General features: G+C 25.4%; 6 protein-coding genes across 10 annotated transcripts; 3 read left to right on the forward strand and 3 right to left on the reverse strand.

Moving 5' to 3' along the window:
• The first annotated feature begins 53 nt into the window (after positions 1-53).
• On the forward strand, positions 54-2,573 carry LOC100866462 (succinyl-CoA:acetate/propanoyl-CoA:succinate CoA transferase). Its single transcript, XM_003695964.4, has 6 exons — positions 54-455; positions 542-694; positions 780-1,019; positions 1,097-1,501; positions 1,594-1,860; positions 1,983-2,573. The coding sequence occupies exons 1-6, from the start codon at positions 281-283 to the stop codon at positions 2,171-2,173; spliced, it is 1,431 nt and encodes a 476-aa protein (XP_003696012.2). The 5' UTR covers positions 54-280; the 3' UTR covers positions 2,174-2,573.
• On the reverse strand, positions 1,852-6,096 carry LOC100865508 (TGF-beta-activated kinase 1 and MAP3K7-binding protein 1). Of its 2 annotated transcripts, none has more exons than XM_012489699.3 (7): positions 5,951-6,096; positions 5,801-5,875; positions 5,504-5,741; positions 5,259-5,391; positions 4,938-5,178; positions 4,574-4,830; positions 1,852-3,081 (listed from the first exon to the last, which is right to left on the reverse strand). In XM_012489699.3, exons 3-7 carry the CDS (start codon positions 5,581-5,583, stop codon positions 2,635-2,637), a joined length of 1,158 nt encoding a protein of 385 aa, XP_012345153.2. In that variant the 5' UTR covers positions 5,584-5,741; positions 5,801-5,875; positions 5,951-6,096; the 3' UTR covers positions 1,852-2,634. The 2 variants fall into 2 exon arrangements, with proteins under 2 accessions (XP_012345153.2, XP_012345152.2); XM_012489698.3 differs by having other exon boundaries at positions 5,801-5,880; positions 5,951-6,024.
• Positions 5,962-9,024, forward strand: LOC100871113 (uncharacterized). Of its 2 annotated transcripts, XM_086917823.1 has the most exons (5): positions 5,962-6,680; positions 6,826-7,115; positions 7,294-7,644; positions 7,705-7,920; positions 8,000-9,024. In XM_086917823.1, exons 2-5 carry the CDS (start codon positions 6,832-6,834, stop codon positions 8,490-8,492), a joined length of 1,344 nt encoding a protein of 447 aa, XP_086773949.1. In that variant the 5' UTR covers positions 5,962-6,680; positions 6,826-6,831; the 3' UTR covers positions 8,493-9,024. The 2 variants fall into 2 exon arrangements, with proteins under 2 accessions (XP_086773949.1, XP_086773950.1); XM_086917824.1 differs by lacking the exon at positions 5,962-6,680 and having other exon boundaries at positions 6,784-7,115.
• On the forward strand, positions 8,907-12,944 carry MED28 (mediator complex subunit 28). Its single transcript, XM_086917825.1, has 4 exons — positions 8,907-9,259; positions 9,358-9,712; positions 9,776-9,951; positions 11,823-12,944. Exons 1-4 carry the CDS (start codon positions 9,200-9,202, stop codon positions 12,039-12,041), a joined length of 810 nt encoding a protein of 269 aa, XP_086773951.1. The 5' UTR covers positions 8,907-9,199; the 3' UTR covers positions 12,042-12,944.
• On the reverse strand, positions 12,794-22,082 carry LOC100865394 (cytosol aminopeptidase). Of its 3 annotated transcripts, none has more exons than XM_086917821.1 (10): positions 21,195-22,082; positions 20,774-20,998; positions 20,593-20,656; positions 20,137-20,252; positions 15,105-15,268; positions 14,838-15,012; positions 14,435-14,759; positions 14,103-14,371; positions 13,836-14,014; positions 12,794-13,724 (listed from the first exon to the last, which is right to left on the reverse strand). In XM_086917821.1, the coding sequence occupies exons 2-10, from the start codon at positions 20,779-20,781 to the stop codon at positions 13,498-13,500; spliced, it is 1,527 nt and encodes a 508-aa protein (XP_086773947.1). In that variant the 5' UTR covers positions 20,782-20,998; positions 21,195-22,082; the 3' UTR covers positions 12,794-13,497. The 3 variants fall into 3 exon arrangements, with proteins under 3 accessions (XP_086773947.1, XP_012345156.3, XP_086773946.1); XM_012489702.3 differs by having other exon boundaries at positions 20,774-20,893; positions 21,195-21,318; XM_086917820.1 differs by lacking the exons at positions 20,774-20,998; positions 21,195-22,082 and having other exon boundaries at positions 20,593-20,735.
• Positions 16,404-19,501, reverse strand: LOC147658428 (E3 ubiquitin-protein ligase COP1-like). The gene has a single exon (XM_086917819.1). The coding sequence runs from the start codon at positions 19,347-19,349 to the stop codon at positions 17,232-17,234; it is 2,118 nt and encodes a 705-aa protein (XP_086773945.1). The 5' UTR covers positions 19,350-19,501; the 3' UTR covers positions 16,404-17,231.
• Positions 22,083-22,104: the final 22 nt, after the last annotated feature.

A 22,104-nucleotide genomic window follows, 5' to 3' on the forward strand; every position in this document is an offset into this window, starting at 1 on the left:
TTCTTCCATTTATACTGAATAAAGTACAAAATGAACGTATATCGAGAAAATTGAAAAATCGAATACCGGTAAATGCGATGTTCAAATACTAAGCGTGGAGATGGCAACGGGTCTAATGTGATTTGACGTAAATTGACGTTTAAGATTAAAGAAAATTTTTTAGATTATGTGTCATCCAAATTTCGATGTAATTGCTGTATATGCTTTACTGAATCAACAAACTTTAGCAAATTTCAATTTTTTATATATTTTGTGACGTGTCATATTTTCTTTTATCAAAATGTTCGGTCTCAATTTTCGTCGAAATTTGGAGTTAACATTTGGTAAAATTTTACCAACAAAACCTTTTAACATGTGCGGTTTAAGGTATATAAGTATTCGAGAACCTTTACAGCCTTTAAAACGATGTCCAAAATGGGTTTGTGTAGAGGATGCAATAAAAATTATTAATTCAGGTATTTAAATAATGATTTTTTTTTTATTTCATTTTATTTAAAATATATTCTATGATCGTTCTGTGATTGTGTGCATGATTTTCTAGAGCATTTAGTTTTTATACAAGGAGGTGCAGCAACACCTAATGAATTAATACGAGCTATGACTGAGCATGGTGTTTGTAATAATCTACGTGGTGTACGATTAATTCATATGGGCCTTGAAGGAGATGCACCATTTTCAAGTCCTGAGTTTGAGAGTACAGTATTCTGTAACTCAAAATATTAAGCGTAAATCATCACTATATATTGTATTACAACTATAAAATCATAATTGTCTTTTAGAACATTTTAGATCTGTAAGCTTCTACATTGGTGCTAATCTTAGAGAAGCTGTTAATGAAGGAAGAGCAGATTATATTCCAATATTTCTTCATGAAGTACCAAAACTCTTTTATGAGAGAAGAATTTTTCCAGATGTTGCATTAATTCATGTCAGTGTGCCAGATGCTCGTGGTTTTTGTTCTTTAGGTGTAAGCGTAGATTGTACACGTGCTGCGATTAGTACAGCTAAAGTTATCATCGGTCAGTAAACATTTGATAATAAATGAAATAATAATAATAAATTTAAAGAATAATAAACTTTTTTTTTTCTCATTTAGCTCAAGTAAATGAACACATGCCAAGATCATTTGGAGATACAGTTATTCATTCGAGTCACATTGATTGGGCTGTTAAATATGATTGTCCTTTACCATGTGTAGCTAGTACTCCACCAAATGAAATTGAACAAGAAATTGGCAAAATCATTGCACAAAGATTAGTAGACGATGGAGCAACTTTACAAATTGGAATTGGTAACATACCTGATGCTGTCCTCTGTTCTCTCGGCAATCATAAGGATTTAGGAGTTCATACAGAAATACTTGGTGATACAATGGTAGATTTAGCAGAACGAGGGAATGTTTCAAATAAAATGAAAATAAAGCACAGAGGACGTATGGTCAGTTCTTTAGCAATTGGTACCAAAAGAGTATACGATTTTTTACATAATAATCCATTTGTAGGTGCGTAATTCATAACTTCATGAAATTCTTTAAAATTTTTTTATAAATATCTTAAATTCAATAAATAACATAATATTTATTCACTTATATAGAAATGCGTGCAATTAATTATGTTAATGATCCTCGAATAATATCGCAACAACCGAAAATGACAGCCATTAATTCTTGTATAGAAATGGATATTACTGGTCAAATATGTTCAGACAGTTTAGGCTGTAAATTATATTCTGGATTTGGTGGTCAGCTTGATTTTATCCAAGGTGCAGCAATGGCTCAAGATGGTCGAGGAAAAGCTATAATCGCATTCCCTTCAGTAACGAGTAAAGGAGAAAGTAAAATTCAGCCAGTAATTAAACTTGGTATGAAATATAATTTTATATTATTTATAATTATGTTTATAAAAAAAATTCTTAAAATAAAATGAATTTTTTAACATAAAAATATAATTTGTATATAAATACAATTGAAGTTTCTTTAATAGGTGGTGGAATTGTGGTAACAAGAGCACATGCGCATTATATAGTTACTGAACATGGAATAGCAAATCTTTTTGGTAAAACATTACGTCAAAGAGCAAATGCATTAATTCAAATTGCTCATCCTGATCATAGAGAATGTCTTGAAAAAGCTGCATTTGAAAGACTTAAATCTAATCCAACAAAATATTTGTAATTTAGATATACGAGTAATATATTTCATAAAATTTATAACATATATTAATATTTAATCTCATTATATGTGGAAAAAAGTTCTTTATTTCAAAATGTTTTGACGTCAAATTTTTTTTATTATATATGTTTAATATATAAATTATATGTTTTTCTACATAAAAATGAATTATACATGTTTTTTCTACATAAAAAAATGTAAAAAGTCAAAGATTTAATAATGTTATGTATAACATAATTGTTATCATGAAATTCATTTTTACGATTTATTATATACAATTTGAATAAATAATTATATTTCTAACTTTTATTTAAAAAACATGTATGCAAAGCAAATTATTATCTATATACATGTAATTTCTATAATATATATATTATATATAATATAATATCTAATATCTGTATTTCTATTTAATTTATTATATTTAGTATAGATATAATATATACTTAATACCATAATATTTTCTAAAAATTTATACCTTCTGGTAATGTTCCTTCTCGTCGTCTTTTTTCAACATTTTCATAATATTCAGAAAAATTAACATAAGACTTAATCCTAGTGTTTCTGTTTGTTGATTTTGCATCCGGATACATATCTGATGTTGATGAAGTTTCAGTTGTCGATAAATCGGAATTTTCTTCTGTAATTCCTGTACTTGAATAATCATTCTCTGGCATTGTTATAATTGGAGTAGATTCAACAATTGGATTAAATCTGACTGTTTGATTAGTTGGACTTTTTAATGCATGAGGGAGCGGAAAATTAAAATTTCGTACAAGAAGAGTTATATCATCTCGTTTACCAGTAGTTACTGTACTTTGTAAGTTACTCATATTAATATCATGATGAATTCTTACAACTTTATCTACAACAGCTTGAGCAACTCCTGTTAAAGTAGATTGTGCTTGAAACTGAAATTTATTTTAGAGAATATATTATTATATTATATAGAATTAATTAAATATTATATAGAACAAATATTAATATATTTGTGGAGAAGCTAAATATTATCTATATCTATATCTTAGAAGCTAAAATAAAAGTCTTTACAAAAAAATTTAAAGCTAAATTTATTATATAAACACTTTGCATTAGATAAAGCATAGCAGAGCCAAAACGATAATGATAGAGATAAAATTATCTCACTCTATTTGCTATTCCCACTTCATTTGAATTTTCTCATAAACTTTAATTATTTATAATTTAATAAATAACTCTTAATTGGTTTTTTTTATATCAACTTTTCTGTTTATTTTAGCCTCTAGAATCAATCCTTCAAAAATATTTCATAAATATAAGCTGTTCTTGAAGTGCGAATTATTTTTTTATTATAGTTCATTTTAAAAAATGTTTCACATAAACTTATTCTATTTGTAGAAGAATATTGCATGATCATCATAAATATATCATCAATCATAAATAATTTTTAGGTGAACGTATTTTTAAAATTTCAAGATGATTTATTTACATGAAACTGAATATATTTTTATATAAATCTCATTTTAAAATGAATTCATTAAATTATAATATTTTGATCTTTCAAAATAATTCAAGATAATTTATAGTATTATTCAAAACTTATTTTTTTTGTATACTCAGAAATTGTTTCTTATTTCTTATTTATATTCAAAATAAATGCATTTATTTTTAAATAAAAGTTCGATATTTTTAAGTATTACTTTAGTAATTTATAAATAAGCATTTATAATTCTATTTTTCATATTTTCACCATAGAATAGTTTTTTTCCCAAAATTATATCCTTTATAAAGTCTCATAAGAAAAAATTTGTAAATATTAAATCCATTATTTATTTAAATTCTTGATCTTAATGAGAAGGAACTCACTAATAATTTATTGGATAGAAATATGCTATTGTTTTTTGAACTTGACTAATCATTATGTATAGAAGTATTATTATATTAAAATCATATCCATAATTTGATAGAATCAAATGGAACGTTTTCCAGAAATCTTATAGTTAATCAATCAGATAAGATTCGAATACAACAGATAAAAAACAATTTTTAGATGACAAAAAAAAAACAAAAATCAGTTTTAAATAGTATTAAATAATCTTGAATTATTTTGAAAGATCAGATTATGAATTTGTTCAATGTTATGAATTTATTTTGGAATGAATTATAAATTTATAATTATCTAAATAGATAAATCTATCTATATAAAAATATATAATTTCATATAAAAAAAACAAAGATCATCTTTTCAAAATTTTGAAATCAGATCCACTTAAAGATGATTTATGATTATGATTATCACACAATGTTTCTTTTTAAATAAGGATAAGTTTTATTTGAAATATTCTTTGAAAGAATATATGGTTTGGGAAATAATTGTGTGTGAAACTTCAAATGGGATATTCTGTATACAATTATTTCACATACCTCTTGAACTGCAAAGTTAATTAATTTTATATTAACTTGATCAATTCCAGTCACTTCTTCTAATGATTTATATAAGCCGCGAGACATAAGCAACAAAAATTTGCAAGATTCATCAAGTTCTATTCCACCATGAATCTCTGGTTCGGCAATAACAGGTTCTGTAGTAGCAGATGCTAATTCTTCAAATTCTTTATATCCTCCTTTGACAAGATAATTTCCAAGACAACGTGTAGTTTCTTGATTTCCAAGACGAGATCCTTAAATATATATTATTATAAAATATTTTAATAAGAAAATATTATAATTAAATATTTATTTTAATAAGAATAATATTAATTAATTAAATATGATTTTAAAACTCTACCTTGTCTTATAGAATCAATATCTAATTGTAAATGAGATAATCTTAATAGTTCATCTTCATTTCTTAAATCATGATCTACACTTAGTTGTACAACTCTTAACACTTGATTGGTATCTGTTTTGCACAATAAAGCTCTGCTATCACCAACATTTGCAACATATAATCTTCCACGATATATAAGAGCTACAACTGCACTAGTTCCTGCTGATAACTCACAATTCAATGCATTTAATTTATCAACCTATACAAAAACTTATAATATAATTAATTTTTATTAATAAAATACATATTATATAGTATAACATAATATATTTATCTAACCAAATGAGGAAATTTTTGATATGTTTCATAGGAATTTAATCCATCAGGTATATCAAATTGTAAACTAGTTCGTTCAGCCAAAAGATCTCCAATTGAATCAAAATATCCTCTTTCTACAGCTATAAATGCCTGTCTAAAATAATAAATTATATAATTTTATTTTTCTTATAATATATAAAAAAATAATTGTATATAATAATATACAAATATTAATTTATAATTTTTATTTTTTACCATATTATTACCTAAGAACATCTTTAACTTCTTCATCTGTTGATTTACCATTTAATTGTCCAAGTAAAATTTCTGCAGCCATTCGCTGCATAGCAAAATTTGCAACTTTTGTACCTTCATGACCATCAAATACTCCATAAAGAAATGTCGAATCATCATAGCGACAATGAAAGCTACGATCTTCAAATGGATGTTCCTCTTGCCGATATCCATCTTCACGATAAATTTGATTTGTAGAAAATCCTACTCCTGATGAGATATTTGAAACATTAATCATTGATAGGTTATATATCTAAATTTTTACATACCTGATTGTTTACATACTGGCAAATCATCCGTCCAACTATATTGAGTATCCTGAAAAGGTATCAAATTAGGGCGTTCTGCCCTAGTTGGCATTGTTAAAGAAGAAGAAATAACTTTAACAAAAATTTCAATTGAAGTACATGGGAACTTACGTTTCTAACATATCGATTGTATATCGATTCATGTTGATTAAAGATATCGAAAATTTCCTAATAATCGATTGAAGTTATTTAAATTATATCAATATTTAAATAGTTGTATTTTATTTACAATTTTTATTATCTATATTTATTGATCTATTTCCATTTATATATACATGTATAATATATGTTTACATAACATACAAAATATAAAACAAAAATATATATTTATATAAAGAAAAAAAGAATTTAAATAATATAAAGAATTATTATTATATTTGATATTTAATTTTTTTTTCTATATTTCGAGAAACTTTATCTTTTATTTAGACATAACTTTTCATTGTATTTCATATAATTTTCACTTTTTTAAAATAAATATATATACATACATACATATATATATATATATATATATATAATAATTTTTTCATATTTATATATAATATATAGATATTTAATATATATATATGTGTATATGTATAATATTAAAAACAAAAGCAGTTCTTATTATGAATTTTTATTCTACCTGCCAAATTATATGACATTTCGATTTATTAACATTTAAAATTTTAGTAATTATTAAACACTTAAATTAATTGAGTATGTAACAATTTTGATCGCATCAACGAACCGCGATCATCAATTCCACAAAACACTTACAATATGAAAACTTAACAATTTTTTTAATACATCAACCAAAATAATATTCATCAACAGAAAGAAATAAGTTATTGAACAGGTTATTATATATTTGCATTATTTGCATAATCTAGTGAATTTTTTTTATATATTAATGTATAATGTATAAATTTAAAATTATTACAAAATATATATGATATTATTATTCTTATTTTTCTCTATTTTCCTATCATTAATTTATAAAGGACAAAATGAGTCGACGTCCAGGTCTAACAAGAACTGAACAACTTCGTCAAGCCAGAACTGCCAGAGAGCTTGAAAGGCAAGAAAGAGCTGCAAGACCACCACCAGAACCAAAAGTACGCAGACGGCACATTAGGCCTGAACCAAAAAAACTGGACTTCACTAGACCAGCAATGACTAAAGCAATGTTAGCTAGAGTAAAACAAGCTGAAAAATTTAAACAAGAGTATGAACGTAAGCATGAAGTTCACCTACCTAGGAGAACACCTGCACCGATAGGAGGTGATCCCAGGTTGCCATGATAAATTTAATTATAATAAATGATTCAATAATTTTTAAATAAATAATAAATTAATTTTTTGTAATTTTATATTATTTGTATTATATTATTATATTAAAATATTAAATAATATATAAAAGAATTAAATAATTTAACACTAATAATAACATATCATATAAAATTAAATTAGATTGGGTAGGGAAAGAATACCACCAAGACGTCCTCCTCCACGCGCACCTCCGGCTGTAACTCCACGACCTGTAAGTCCAGTTGCTGGACCTAGTGTACCCCGTGTACCTTCTCCTCCTAGGAGACCTGTTACTCCTAAAAAACCTGTACCTAAAAAAACCACTGATTTAGCTAAAATGATGAATGCTGATGTAATTCAAGCTGAACCAGTTGGTGATGGAGTAATAAATAATATTGTAATACCTCCTGGAGCAGTAAATGAAGAACGTACTACTATTATTAGTGTAGCACAACCACCTGTAGAGGAAACACAAATATCACAAGCAGTTAATCGTTCAATTCAAGTGATCAGGTGATTTTATAAAAATTTTTTTTTCTGCAATAATAACAAAGCATATATCACTTTTGACAGTGAAACTCTTAATGAGCAAGATGCTGCAGAATCTGCAGCAGTTCAAAGTAAATTAGCAGATTTGCAACAAGCTAGAAGAGATTTTGTTATTGCGGCTGCAAATGTTGGTGCTAGTGCTTTTGCTCTTGAAGATATCACTCCTCCTGAATTATTTGATGTCACTCCTCCTCCATCTATTGCTGCTCCTGAAATTGTTGCTCCAAGACGATATGTTCGGTAATATTTCAGATATATTAAAATAAAATGAAATTTTTATAATCATTATATCTATATAATAATAATGGTGCTTATATAGAGTTCCTGAATTAGAAGAAGAATTTTTACAACCTGAATATGGTATTGACCATCCAGATGTTATTGCTGCTCGTGAACATATAAGAAAAGTTAAAGCTGAAATACAAGCAAGAGAAGCAGCTAAAAGAATAGAAGAAGAATTTGAAAGACTTGAAAGACTACAAGCAGCTGCAGAACAACCACCAGAAGAAGTACCAGCAGAAGTACCTTTAGAAGAAGAAATAGCTTGGGAAGAACGAGAAGGCATAAGAATAAAAGCTCATATTCCTCCTGTTCCTAAATTACCAGAACCTTATCAATATGAACCCTTTGATCCCGAACAATTAGAAAGATTTTTTGATATTCAAACTTATCCACCTTGTGAACCATGTGGACCACCACCAGGTAGAGAACATTTACCTCCTGATTTGTGGGAATTAGAAGATCCATGGTATAAACCACCTCCAGAAGATGACCCAGATTTAATGGAATTTTCAGATTTAATAAAGTTTTGAGTAATTAAAAATTCTACATTTCTAAAGTTTGCTATATATATTTTTTTATTTTAATTTGCTGTAAAATACTTATGTCTTACATAATATATAGATGTAAATAATAGCAATAATTTTTTAATTTTACCAGATAACATATAATTAACAAAATTTATATTATTTAATTAAAACAATTAAACATAAAATATTCTATTAGCAAAAAAGTAAAGATTACATCTATAAATACAAGTAATATAATTTATATTAGTATATTTTTTTATATTTTTAAATAAAATTTATACGAATATATTTATCAATCATAAGCAATTGATGTATCGATAAATATAATCATCAATAACCAATAAGATATAATACGAAAATATTAATGATTGAGATTTATAAATTATCATATGAAATATTACATACTTGATTAACGTTGTAGATATAAATGCGACAAATCCATAATCCACAAATTTAATAATATGTTATATAGTCTTATAACTATAACTCACAATAAAAAATTAGCAAAATTTATGCTGAACATATTTATTGATAATTGTGTATATTTTATTTAATTATGAATTTTTATTATCATTTTATTCATATGATACATATGTATATTAATTGTGAATTTTTTAATTCTATTTTAAATACTTATAATAGACAAACTCTAAAAAAAATTGACTACAATTGTTAATAAATTATATACATGTATAAGTATCACGAGTATAATGGCGACACCCACTAATGGTAACGGTAATCTTATCGATGAATTTGAGGAAGCATTTCAGGTATAATATTAAAAATATTTTAATTTTTATCATATTGATTTTTTAAAACCATATTTTCACGAAACTTATTTTTTTTTTATATAAAATACAATTTACAGCAATGTTTGAGTATATTAATAACGAAAGACGAAGGGTTAGGAAACAATGGAATTGGAGTGTCTGGTGGTTTGACTGTGGATAAAGAAGAAGCACGTAGTGAAGTTGAACAAGTTACATTGAGATTTATAGATCTGGCAAGACAAATGGAAGCTTTCTTTTTGCAAAAAAGATTTTTATTATCTGCATTAAAACCAGAATTAGTAGTAAAAGAAGATATCAATGATCTTCGAGTAGAATTAGCACGTAAAGAAGATCTCATAAAAAGACATTATGATAAAATTACAGTGTGGCAGAATTTATTAGCAGATTTACAAGGTTGGGCAAAATCTCCAGCTCAAGGTCCAGCACCTAATGGTAAGAATTCTAAAAAAAAATATCTATTTTGATAGCATAATAAATAATTTTAATATACTTTAGGTTTACCAAATGGTACTCAAAGTGGACAAAACCAACAAAGTGCCAATGGAGGTGGAAATACAACAATGCAACAACAACAACAAATATTACAACATCAACAACAACTTCAACAGCAACAACAACAATTGCAACATCTTCAGCAACATCAAATGCAACAACAACTTCATCAGCAACAGGTATTTAAGTAATACCGTTACGAGCAAAGCTGAAACTCTTCTATTCAGGCAGCTGTTTAAAATTAGTATTCAAAACATTTTTTTAAAGTAACATATATATAATTTTAAAAAAAATATGGGCGACAGCGAAAATTGTACATTTATAAAAAAATTACTTTTGCTGTAGCAGTTATAGATAGAAGTTAAATCTTGAATCATCATTCTTTAAAATCTCTCTCTCTCTCTCTCTCTCTCTCTCTCTCTCTCTCTCTCTCTCTCTCTCTCTCTCTCTCTCTGACTCATTTTAGTTGTAAATTGAAACATTACTAATATAAATTACTGAACTTGTTTATACAAAGTATTGCAGTTATGCATATATCACAAGCTTATTTATACTCACTGTAATATTCTTATTTTAAAATGATATATTTATTATTATTAGATTTTTATATTATTTGTTACAATTTAAAACATTGAATGAATATTGATGTTGTATGATTGAATGTTTCTGTGTGTATGCATGTGAGTGTGAATGTATAAAATATAAATAGATTAAACTGTTATGTAATGATTGAAATACTTATCAAAATTTTAAAAATTATTTTTGCTCTTTTTTTTTTTTAAGTAATTACTACTTAAGATACAAAAACCATTCAGTCCTATTGCACAAAAGCAATGTATACCAGTATTGCATATAAGTGCCTTATATAATTCTTATCAACAGAAATGTAATCTATAAGAACTAAAAATTTGAAGTGCTTTTATTAGTAGCTGCGATATAAAATTATAAAAGTAAATTTAATTTCATTTATGGAAAAGGAAAGTATCAAATATATATACTTACAAAATATGTAAAATGGTGCCAAAATAATTGCTATTAAAATGTACAAATATTTAGCCAAAAACTGATATAATAAATCTGATAACAATAATAATAAAAGAAAAATAAGCATATCATATTTGCTTAACATTAATAGTAAACCTGATAATCCCTACTACCTATAAATATATTAGGAGCAGGTAGTGTTATTTCAATTATGTCCACATTATTTACATTATTTACATTATACAATTTTTCAAAATTATAATATGTATCCATAAATATGTGTGTACATATTCATTTATATATTTTAACATCATTTTTCACTTTTTTTTATATAACATAGAACATTTATATTTCATATATTAAAAATTGTTATAAACTTTACATATCTTTTAATATTCATAAATTTTCTTGTTTACAATACAATGAATATCTTTTGCATGTAAACATGTATGCATGTATGCATCAATGTTAAGAGCTATCAAGAAAAAAATAATTAAAAAAATATATATACATATATATACAATATATATATATATATATATACATTTTCTTACATGTATATATATATTAAAAAATTAATTTTATTATTTTTCTTATTATTTCTAACATTTAAAAATGTTAATATATATATTTTTTTATATAATATTTAAAAATTATATTAATTTAAAATATTGCAATATTCATAAAAATGAATCATTGCAAAAAATGATGCCTTTTATTTATATTTTTACATGCAAATAGATGTTTGTAGAATAAATCTTTATTCATGGCAAAAAATGTGCTTTCTTTCATTTCCCTTGCCTATCTAAATACTGTTCCTAATATATCCTATTGGTTTGTAAGAATTAAATTCTTTATTTTTCTTGTAAATCTATTTACTTAAATATCTTGCATGTGTATACATAGCATTTCTAAAATTTTTATCTTTTAGTAATATCACTGCTATTTTTAACTTTTTTAATTGCTTAATTTTCATTCAGCATCATTCTTTATAATAATAGTTTATTAAAAAAAAAAATTGCATTAACAAAGTTATTATGAAAAAATATATGATGTAAAATTGCAGGTGCAGCAAGGATCTGGAGCACCTCCTACATCAGGTCTTCAAGGAGTTGGAGTTGCAGTTGGACAACAAGGAATGTTTATGACACAAGGAGGTGTAGGAGTGACAGGTACACGAGCAGGATTCCCTGTTGCAGGTGTAGGAAGTAGTACACTTCAGGGTCCGCTCGCTTTCCTAGAAAAGACAACGAGCAATATAGGAATGCCCGAAAGGCGGAGTTGACGCGGAAGGGGGAGGGGCCGGGGTCGGGGTCGAGGAAAAGGCCGAGGAAGAGGACGAGGCGGAGGAGGAAGTTTACCTCCGCCACCACCACTTCTCGATACTTCGGACCCGTCGTCGTATGCTGCTGCTGCCGCAGTTGCAGCTGCTGCGGCAGCGCCCCTTCCCTCTCCACAGCAGCAGCCTCCACCATCTTGTACATGAATATTACACAAATTAATTTATTATTGTAAAATATCGTTCCTACATTTAAAATTATTGTGATCGCAAAATATTATTCTTATGAATATATAAGTTTTACTTTCTTTAGTAAAAAAATGAAGTGCTTCATTAATTTAATGTTAAGTGCATGATTTTGTAATACACTTATATGAATATGTATATTAAAATATTTATGATAAAGATTAATTAATCTTTTTAAGAAATTGGGGTTTTAATTAAAAATAATAAATAATGCCAGTTTTATTAAATCATATATTAATATAAATAACGAATATATATTATTATTTTCCTTGTAAAAAAATATTCTATATTGGTTTTCTTGATTTTTTACTTTGGTGTTTTATATCATTTGTTTTTTATACTATAAATAATTCTGAAAACTACATAAAGAATATATAATATATTCATAAAACAAAATAATATATCATTTTAAAATGTTCAAGGGGATAAGCAGCAGAAACTGTACATAAAAGATCGCAATGATTACAGTACTAAGACAAATTAATTCATGTATATAAAATTAGAAGTACGACTTTTTTTACAATAAGTCATATTGTATTTTATTATATTAAGTTCGAATAATTATTAACACTTTTACAAATTGCGTGTAATATTTTACACGATATCGATTAAATTATTAAATGTATTTTAAATGCAAATAAAGTATAAATTGTCTAAAATCAATATACCTCCCATAAATATTTTTATTATATTAAGCTATACTTTGTACAAATTAAGTATATTATATTCTATTCTATACGATATTATACATTTAAACTTTTTTGATAATATTGGATTTTTCTATTCTTTTATGATTATTGATTGTTACTATCCAATTGCTTCACTAAATATAATACTTTATATAATGTGAATAAAGTAAGCTGTACAAAAAGTTCATCATATTTGTACTAAGTATTGCAAAGATATAATTCTGTACACAAATATAATGATTGCATATTAATCAATTTTCTTATATATTTCGATTTACTTAATTCGTTGTATTAATTCTAGTCAATTTGTATAAATGTCTGAATATAAGACGGGAGGTAAACATATATATATATATATATATATATATATATATATATATATATATAGCAAATGAAGTTATATATATTCTATATATATAGAAAATGAAATTATATATACATATATATACATGTGTATGTACACATATGTATACGTATATATAAAAATAGATAAACTTGCACCATACAACTTAAAATAGTTGTCAATTTTAACACAATGCCTGTAAAAACTGGATCAGCGTACGAGTCGGACGACCTGTCATTCCCGCTGGTATATATGGTAACTTATCAGGTCCAGGACCCATTACTCCTGCAATATCTAAGTGTAACCATGGAGTATTATTCGATACGAATTCGCGTAAAAATGCAGCTGCAGTACATGAACCTCCACCTTTAATTTTTGCAACATTTCTCACATCAGCTGACTTAACTTTTTCTGCAAATAAAATCCCATTATTTAAAATATTACTATTTTCAACATTAAAAATAATATTAAATATTAAATTATTTTAAATAATATTAAATATTAAATTATTTTCTCTCGTACTTGTCATTTCATCCGTAAAATGTTGCCAAAGTGGAAATCTCCATACTCTATCACCAGAAAGAGTGCCCGCATTTTTTAATTTTTCAAACAATGTGCTATTATTTGTGAAAACTCCAGTTGCTGCTCCACCTAAGGCAATTCTCATAGCACCCGTTAGCGTTGCAATATCCAAGATAAAACTATATACAAAAGATATTTAATGAATATCTATATTATCATATTTATTATTATATATTTCCTAATTTATTAATATAATATATCCATTACCTTGGATTAAATTCTTGAGCATAACAAAGGGCATCTGCAAGAATAAGTCTACCTTCTGCATCTGTGTTATCTACAATGATACTCTTTCCATTCATTGCAATTACAACATCTCCTGGTTTAGTTGCAGTTCCAGATGGTAAATTTTCAGTTAGAGGTATCAAACCAATAATATTCAATTTTAGTTTAAGTTCTGCAGCAGCTCGAATAGCAGCTACTACACATGCAGCACCACTCATATCTGCACGCATTTCATCCATATCAGCTGAAGGCTAAAATTATATATTTATATTAAATTATATATAATTTATATTAAATATTTAAATTTATTTTACCTTAAGACTAATGCCGCCAGCATCAAAAGTGACACCTTTTCCAATAAAGACAATTGGTTGGGAATTATTATCAGCATTTTTGTAATGAATTTCAATGAATTTTGGTGGTTCACAACTACCATGTGATACACTAAGAAAAGAACCCATTTTTTTCTGTTCTGCCCATTCTTCATTGTGAATTTGTACAGTAATTCCTAATTTAGTAAGAACTGTATGCACTTCTGTAGAAAATATTGTAGGTGTCATTAAATTGGCTGGAGTATCTGCCAAATGACGCGCCCAATTTTGAGCTTGAGCCTTAATACTTCCAATTCGCCACTGTTCCCTTGAAAAAATAATTTTTATTAAGCTGAAAAATATGAATGAATATGTAAAAGAATATGTAAAAGTACATAATACTTACTCTCCTTCTTGACCATACAATGAAACTTTTGGAAGTATTTTTTGTTTTTCCTTATTTTTCAATCCTTGATAAAACCACATTGATAATGCAGCTCCTTCTGCTGCAGCTTCTGCATCTCCTAAAGCCTCTAACTGTATATCTTTTATTTCAACTGCATCTAATGCACGGCAACCAGCTAGTGCAATATTATTATATTAATTAATTAAAATATGATATAAAGAAAATGTTTATCTAATAGATATATTTAACTGCTTATAAAATATGTACCTGCTGCCGCTATACGTATATTCTCCTTTCCTTCATGTATTTCTTCAAGCTGATTTATGCCAAGATTTTTTTTTCCGAGGCCAACAACTGCAATTCCTGCATAATCTTTTTCATCCAAACCCCAAAATACTCTAGCATGACCTTTGGGAATTTTTGGACCTGCTCTGTAGTAGTACAAGTATTGAAATATTATTTAAAATTAATTATCCAATAGAATTATCCAATATAAATTAATAACATAAAAGGGATATGTACATAAAATCAGAAAAAGTTTTTGAAGGACATACTGAGACAAATTCATAAATTTATTTCTTACAATAATTCTAGGCGTCTTGGACATGTATCAGCACATGCTATAGCATCTGCAATTTTAAAATACAATCTAAAAATATACTATTCTTTACATAAATCCTAGAATATATTTCTTTAAAATTATCCTAATTAATATCTCTAATAATTGTTCTAGCTAATAGTTAATTTAAAATTACAATTATTTTTCACAATTTTCACAAGAACTACATATTAATTCACAATTATATTCTGATTTATATGGAGATAATTGATTTGCACTCATATAATACATTAACAGTAAACAGTAATTATCTAATATATTTTGATATTATTTGATAAATTTACAACAATAAAGAATTATCTTTGAATGTATGTAATAAAATGTAACATTACGTTATTATTTAAAAAAATTTGCTTTCTTCTTAATATATATATATATATACATAAAGTTAAATATATAAATTTGTCATGGGGTTTTATATTTGTTATTTGCTTAATAATTATTATTATATAAATTGTGAAGAAATTATTATAAAAATTGACATATTGATATTGATAAATGAGCTATAAATTTGTTTAGAACTCAGAGCTAAGTAAAATAATATTTTCAAAAATAAATTTATTTTTTCAATAAAATAAAATCATTATATCTATAATTATTAATATTTTTCAAAGCAATTAACTTATTCAATTATAATAGTATATTTCTGTAAGTAAAAAAAAAAAAACATTAATTTATTGTTTTTTTATTATAAATTCTATCTTTCCTTAGCTCTGATATTAATATATAAGATAGTGATTATGACTTTGATAATAGGAACTTAATGCAATTTAAACATTTACTATTTCTGTGATGTTCTTGGCACAAATTGAATTAAACTGATAGTATCAATATTATATCAATTTATATATATTAATTTTTTATTTTTTAAATTTAAATTATTAGGCTACTTTGGCAAGATTTATTATAAGGATCACATGTTATATAATTAAAGTTATGTCACACAATTATTATGAATTAATTACTTAAAATATTTTACTTTTTTATATATTGTTATATGTTCACAAAAATATTTTTTACATTACAAGCTGTTTGGAATTATAAAATTTTATATTTCATTCAACATTCACAAATCTTATTTATAGAGCTAAAAAATCTATGTATTATTAAATAACTTATTTGATTTAATTATGAACAAATACTACTACTATGTAAAACTAATTATGTAATTAAGAATAAAAAATAAAAAAATACAGATAATTAATATAATAATATAATAGTAAGTAATAATAATAAAGTTTTGCATTAATAAATGCTAATTATTAATTATGCTAATAATGATTTATTATATTTGAATTGTGCTAATAATTATCATAGAAATACATTAATTTCAAATATAACTAAATTAATATAATTTTATAAAAGGCCATGTTTTAAATTAAAAAATATTGTATGCATACATATATCACTAATATATCTTCAGAATTATTTATTATTAAAATTCAGTCTATTATTAAAAATATATCTAAATTGAAAAACAATTAAATCAGAATGATATAACAGTACTGAAATATTTAATAAAAACATAATGAAATATTTGAGCTGTTTGGTACACAGAATATTACTTTCTCAAGTAAATCAGTCTCTAATATGATAATTTAGTTTTTAATATATTCTAAATTTTTTTTTCAATTTTGCTTACAACAAATTACTGTAACATTTAGAATAAATTTTCACTTCTCGTTGTTATTTGTGCTTAAGCACTTAATTGCATAAATTTTAAAATATATATGTATATCAACATCTGTTAAGGATTATAGAATTCATAATTAACTTTAAACTAATTCTAATATCTTAATAGTTCCTTGAGAATTTGCTGCTACTACAACATTGGACATTTGTTTCCAACAAACTGCAGATACAAATTCATTCAGATCTTCTTCTCTTCGTTCTTGTATTTCTAATATACTTCGAACGGCATCAAATTTATATGAGAATAACTGTTTTGAAAGTCCTTTATAATATACATAAAGTGCATTATTTTCTGATCCACATGCTACATAATCACCATCAGTAGTAAGCCCTATAAAATTCTTTTCGTTAACATGTCCGACAAATGATCGCAAACAGTGCGGATTATTAATATTCCACATTTTTAATTGCGAATCGGTACTTGCAGATACTATTTCTTCCTTATTTATAAATTTAACATACGAAACAGCTTTACGGTGTCCTTTAAAAATACAAAGTGCTTCTTTCATATTACGTAAATCATAATAATGGACACAATGATCTGCAGATCCAAATGCCAAGTGACATGAACTACGTGGATTAAATTTTACACAACATACATTAGCTTTTGCTTCTAATGAAGCTACAGAATGATCATTGTTTAAAGACCATAACTTAACTCTAGCATCATCTGACCCTGATGCTATGAGTTTAGTATCTACATCATTGAAATCAACAGACCAACATCTCTTTTCATGTTCTTGAAATGTTTTAGTTCTTTGACAAGTTGCAGCATCCCATACTGTTACAGTTCCTTCATAATCAGATGATGCTAGCATTCCTTTGTGAAAAGAATTCCATGAAACACATGATATTTTAGAACTAGAAACCATTTCAACACAAGGATAATGTATATCTACAGTATCTCTTATTACAGCACTATAATCAAATACTTTTATACGTTTTGTAACTCCAGCTATTGCAAAGAATTCATTATCTTTATCAAATTCAATACTTGAAACAATAGTGGAATTATTAAAAATATCCGATGAATAATTTAAAGTTGCAAGTGGGCGTAAGGATTTATATCTTGAAAATTTGACAAGATTTTCTCTAAAAACATCAAGACCTGAACTAGTGCCTTGCCATGAATCACTCTGACTTTGAGATTTATGACCAAGGAGTAGTTCTTTAGCACGAGAGTCAAAATAACATTGAACAAAATCATCAAAATGAGCATGCATCCTCTTTCTACGTGTTGCTAATGTAGATCCTATTGCATAATCATTTTGCTTCTTACTTCCTGTAGGATTAATAAATGTATCACTGCTAATAACATTTGCTTTTTCATTTGGTTTTACCATATTTGAATCTATTATGTCTATAAGACCAATCATTTCTTTTCTTATAGCTGATACATGCGCAGTATCATTTTCACTTGATTTCTTCAAGTCTTCTACTTTAGGACATTTATTTTGAACATCTCTTAAAATATTTTCAACCTCATCCATATCTCTCTTAATTAATGCTATCTCCTTTTGTAATTGATTTTTTTGTTCTTCTTTTTGTTGTAATAAATGTTTTAAAAACTCATGCAACAATTTATTTTGTGCTGCACATGTTTCTGCTTCTAGTAAATGTTTTCTTTGTGTTAATACTTCTAACATTACATTTACATCAGGTAATGTTAGATTAGCACTTTCTGCAGCTATAATATCTCTTAATCCATCATGAGGTGGCACAGATAAATCTGTATTACCTAATTTGTGTTTACCATCAGCTGCATATGATGATCCCAATTCAGCAAGACCTTTAATTCTAGTTTTATATTTTGATATCAGTTCATGTAACAAAAAGTTTGGAAAAATATCTTGTTGAGTTAATGTATAACTACACTTTGGACAACGACCATTGGCTTCCAAAGATTTTACTATACATCGATAACAAAATGTATGACCACAACGTGTGATATGAGCTTCATCAATTACCTCAAAACAAATAGGACATAAATAATCATTACTTTTATCTTCAAGTGTACCACTAATTCTATGAAGAACATTTGCAGAATGATGTTGTTTATTCATTCTATCACTATATTCACCTATACCTCCACTACTTCCAGCAGTGGTATCATTTCCCAAATTACTATCATTGATAGCTGACATCTTTCTTCTTAATTGAATAATATTTCTTAAAATACATTTAATTATTTTAAAATACATCTGGTAATTTTAATCTGTTTTTTTAAATTTCATATTTTTCAAAGTTCCATTTAAATTCCTCTGACATGATTTTACTTGATTAATATTAATCAATCTATAGAAATAATTGCTTTATAAATAATATATTGTTAAAATTTTTTTATATAACAAAATAAATATCTGGTAACTTCTTCTGTGCAGCGAATTTTTGCCTCATATCATGCGTACAATATCGTCTCTCAGTCTAGTCTCTCCTGAAACAATGAAAATAATGCCAGTGAGCTCATAGAACACAAATTTCATTCAAATTGAATTTTATTAACAGAAAATACTTTATGTAAAATTTTTAAAATAATAAAGGAAAAGCATTTCTGAATATTATATGTGAAGCTCAGGCAGCATTATGAAAATTGTTTCAGGCTGGAACTATGAATAAAACATTTAAATATTCATTAACATTAATCCATATAATATGTAAGATAAAAATACAAGAATAATAAATATATAAAATTATATACTTTATATTACAATTTATACTTGTTTTAATTCAATGTAATTTATATACATTTAATTTATTTTAAATTATTGATTGATATTTGCTTGATTTGAAGAAAAACACTTCAATGTTATCTATAATATTTATACTTGGATACACACCTATGATCTGATTTCACATATTATATAAAAAAAAATATATTTAGTAAAAATAATATTAACACAGATTTTACAGAGATATGTGATATAATTATAATATAAAATATTATGATACAAAATATGTTAGAAATTACTAATATAATTTCAGACTTACAAAAAAATATTTTGTCGCAGTTTTCCTTTAACTAGTTCGTCATAGTTAATTGCCGTAGGAGTCAATGAAATGTTGTTTTCATCTTCTGCTTCGTATATACCAAGCACCAATCCTTTCTGTTAGAAATTAAAATATCAAGAATAAATATCGAATATAAAAATCTAAGAATACATATCATAATTTCATAAAACATATTTATCGCTTTTTTTTTTAAAATTAAATTCTTAGAAAAAATTAAAAAAATAGAAATAATATTTGATTTTTCACCAAAATTATTCATAACTTGAATATCTCAATCAAAAAGAATGGGTTTCTCCCATTTTCTTTTCTACGATGTTGGAAACCAAACTTTTCCATTTTGGCAATTTCTTGCGTAAAATTAGAATATAAAAATTTATCTAAAAAACAACAATGAATACTATTCGCTATATATGAATAAATATATATTATAATTACCTTCATGGCCGAGATGTTGGATAAGAAACGTAACTGCGAATTTCCGTATTGCAGACCCTTACCCCTGATAAGAGACAATGCCATAATTTGTTCAAGAGAGCACTTAGGTGTGATATATATATGTATACTATATAGTGTATATATATATATGAACATGTAAGTGTATATACACATAACGTACCTATACATATATTTCCCTCAAAAGATACGATATCTAGATATCTTGGTCACTTATATTATAGATTCGCAACTCTAATACTTCACATAACGGTGTTCGTGTGGCGACACCAATTTCCGTTAACTATCCCGCCGAAAAATTCGTTTCCGGTAAAACGTTTTTCCGATGAAAATAAAAAATCAATTTTTGTTTCTAAATGTATTTTCAATAGATTGATTGTATTTTATGCTGCACAAAATTAATTTAATTAATTTAATTAACATAAAATATATAATAAGAATTTTTATAATAATCTTTTATAATTATGATTAATAATATAATTAATATAAGAATGTACTTAATTTTATTTTATATGTATAATTATTCATTTAAATATATAATTTTATATTTAAATATGTAAAATATTAATATATTTATGACATACCTTTGGAGAGTCAACTCTGAAGGCCAAAATAAACACAAAAATTGCTATATAAAAATATCGGTTGAATCTTATTTATTAAATTATAAACAATTGAAATTCACATTAGATGAAGCAAAACAGGAATAAAGTGCAATATAACAGAGATAAAATGATTTCACTCTATTTTCGTTTTGGTTTATCTAATGCAAACTTCAATTTATAATTTAATAAATAAATCTTAATCGAAATTTTTATGTTAATTTTTCAATCCAAATATTGATATTTCATATTGATATTTTATGTGATAACATTAAAATATTGATACTTAATCCGTAAATATTGAAATTTCAATATAATTTATTTGCTATAATAACAAAATAAATTGTTAAAAAAATGGACCAATCACCAGCTTTTCATTTGTGATTAATTAATTTCTTTTTCAATCTCTTGAGAATGTCTTATAATCTATACTAAATATCTTAGATAGGAATTAAGAAAGTAGTAATGTAACAGATAGAATTTGGAAGAAGAAAATCTTTTAAGTTAAAAATATTAATGGTTATTATTTTTAGATTCGTTGTCTATTGAAAACTGGCACTTCGAATAAATAATTCTATAACATATTTTTAATTATTCTATAATTAAAACATTTATTTTAAATAAGTGATTTACTTTTATTATTAGATTTTGTTACTTTTAAGTGTAAATATTATGATATTAATAATATCAATATTTTATTCGAAATATATATGTATTGATATTCTAGATATCTAACGAAAATTATGACTAAATAATTTAAGTTATTTATAGATACAATCAAAATAATTTATGTGATGTTTAATGATTTATATGTTGAATTAGTATGAATTAGAATGTAGTGATTTAAGTATCTTTATGATCGCTAATTACTAACTAATTACTAAAACATTTA

The sequence above is a fragment of the Apis florea genome, unplaced genomic scaffold (genome assembly GCF_048593485.1).
Source record: "Apis florea isolate Af1SG1 unplaced genomic scaffold, ASM4859348v1 contig_2272_pilon, whole genome shotgun sequence".
Taxonomy (NCBI): domain Eukaryota; kingdom Metazoa; phylum Arthropoda; class Insecta; order Hymenoptera; family Apidae; genus Apis; species Apis florea.

Excerpts from the sequence above, each read along its gene's own strand:
- LOC100866462 (XM_003695964.4), top strand. The coding sequence starts at position 281 with ATGTTCGGTCTCAATTTTCGTCGAAATTTGGAGTTAACATTTGGTAAA. Across the intron at positions 695-779 it reads TTCAAGTCCTGAGTTTGAGA|AACATTTTAGATCTGTAAGC; the intron begins GTACAGTATTCT and ends ATTGTCTTTTAG. Across the intron at positions 1,861-1,982 it reads TCAGCCAGTAATTAAACTTG|GTGGTGGAATTGTGGTAACA; the intron begins GTATGAAATATA and ends TTTCTTTAATAG.
- LOC100865508 (XM_012489698.3), bottom strand. The coding sequence starts at position 5,982 with ATGAATCGATATACAATCGATATGTTAGAAAC. Across the intron at positions 5,742-5,800 it reads GCCAGTATGTAAACAATCAG|GAGTAGGATTTTCTACAAAT; the intron begins GTATGTAAAAAT and ends ATATCTCATCAG. Across the intron at positions 4,831-4,937 it reads TATTGATTCTATAAGACAAG|GATCTCGTCTTGGAAATCAA; the intron begins GTAGAGTTTTAA and ends TATATATTTAAG.
- LOC100871113 (XM_086917823.1), top strand. The coding sequence starts at position 6,832 with ATGAGTCGACGTCCAGGTCTAACAAGAACTGAACAACTTCGTCAAGCC. Across the intron at positions 7,116-7,293 it reads CCGATAGGAGGTGATCCCAG|ATTGGGTAGGGAAAGAATAC; the intron begins GTTGCCATGATA and ends AAATTAAATTAG. Across the intron at positions 7,645-7,704 it reads CGTTCAATTCAAGTGATCAG|TGAAACTCTTAATGAGCAAG; the intron begins GTGATTTTATAA and ends CACTTTTGACAG.
- MED28 (XM_086917825.1), top strand. The coding sequence starts at position 9,200 with ATGGCGACACCCACTAATGGTAACGGTAATCTTATCGATGAATTTGAG. Across the intron at positions 9,713-9,775 it reads TCAAGGTCCAGCACCTAATG|GTTTACCAAATGGTACTCAA; the intron begins GTAAGAATTCTA and ends AATATACTTTAG. Across the intron at positions 9,952-11,822 it reads AACAACTTCATCAGCAACAG|GTGCAGCAAGGATCTGGAGC; the intron begins GTATTTAAGTAA and ends GTAAAATTGCAG.
- LOC147658428 (XM_086917819.1), bottom strand. The coding sequence starts at position 19,349 with ATGTATTTTAAAATAATTAAATGTATTTTAAGAAATATTATTCAATTA.
- LOC100865394 (XM_086917820.1), bottom strand. The coding sequence starts at position 20,676 with ATGGCATTGTCTCTTATCAGGGGTAAGGGTCTGCAATACGGAAATTCG. Across the intron at positions 20,253-20,592 it reads CCAACATCTCGGCCATGAAG|AAAGGATTGGTGCTTGGTAT; the intron begins GTAATTATAATA and ends AATTTCTAACAG. Across the intron at positions 15,013-15,104 it reads TATACGTATAGCGGCAGCAG|CTGGTTGCCGTGCATTAGAT; the intron begins GTACATATTTTA and ends ATATTGCACTAG.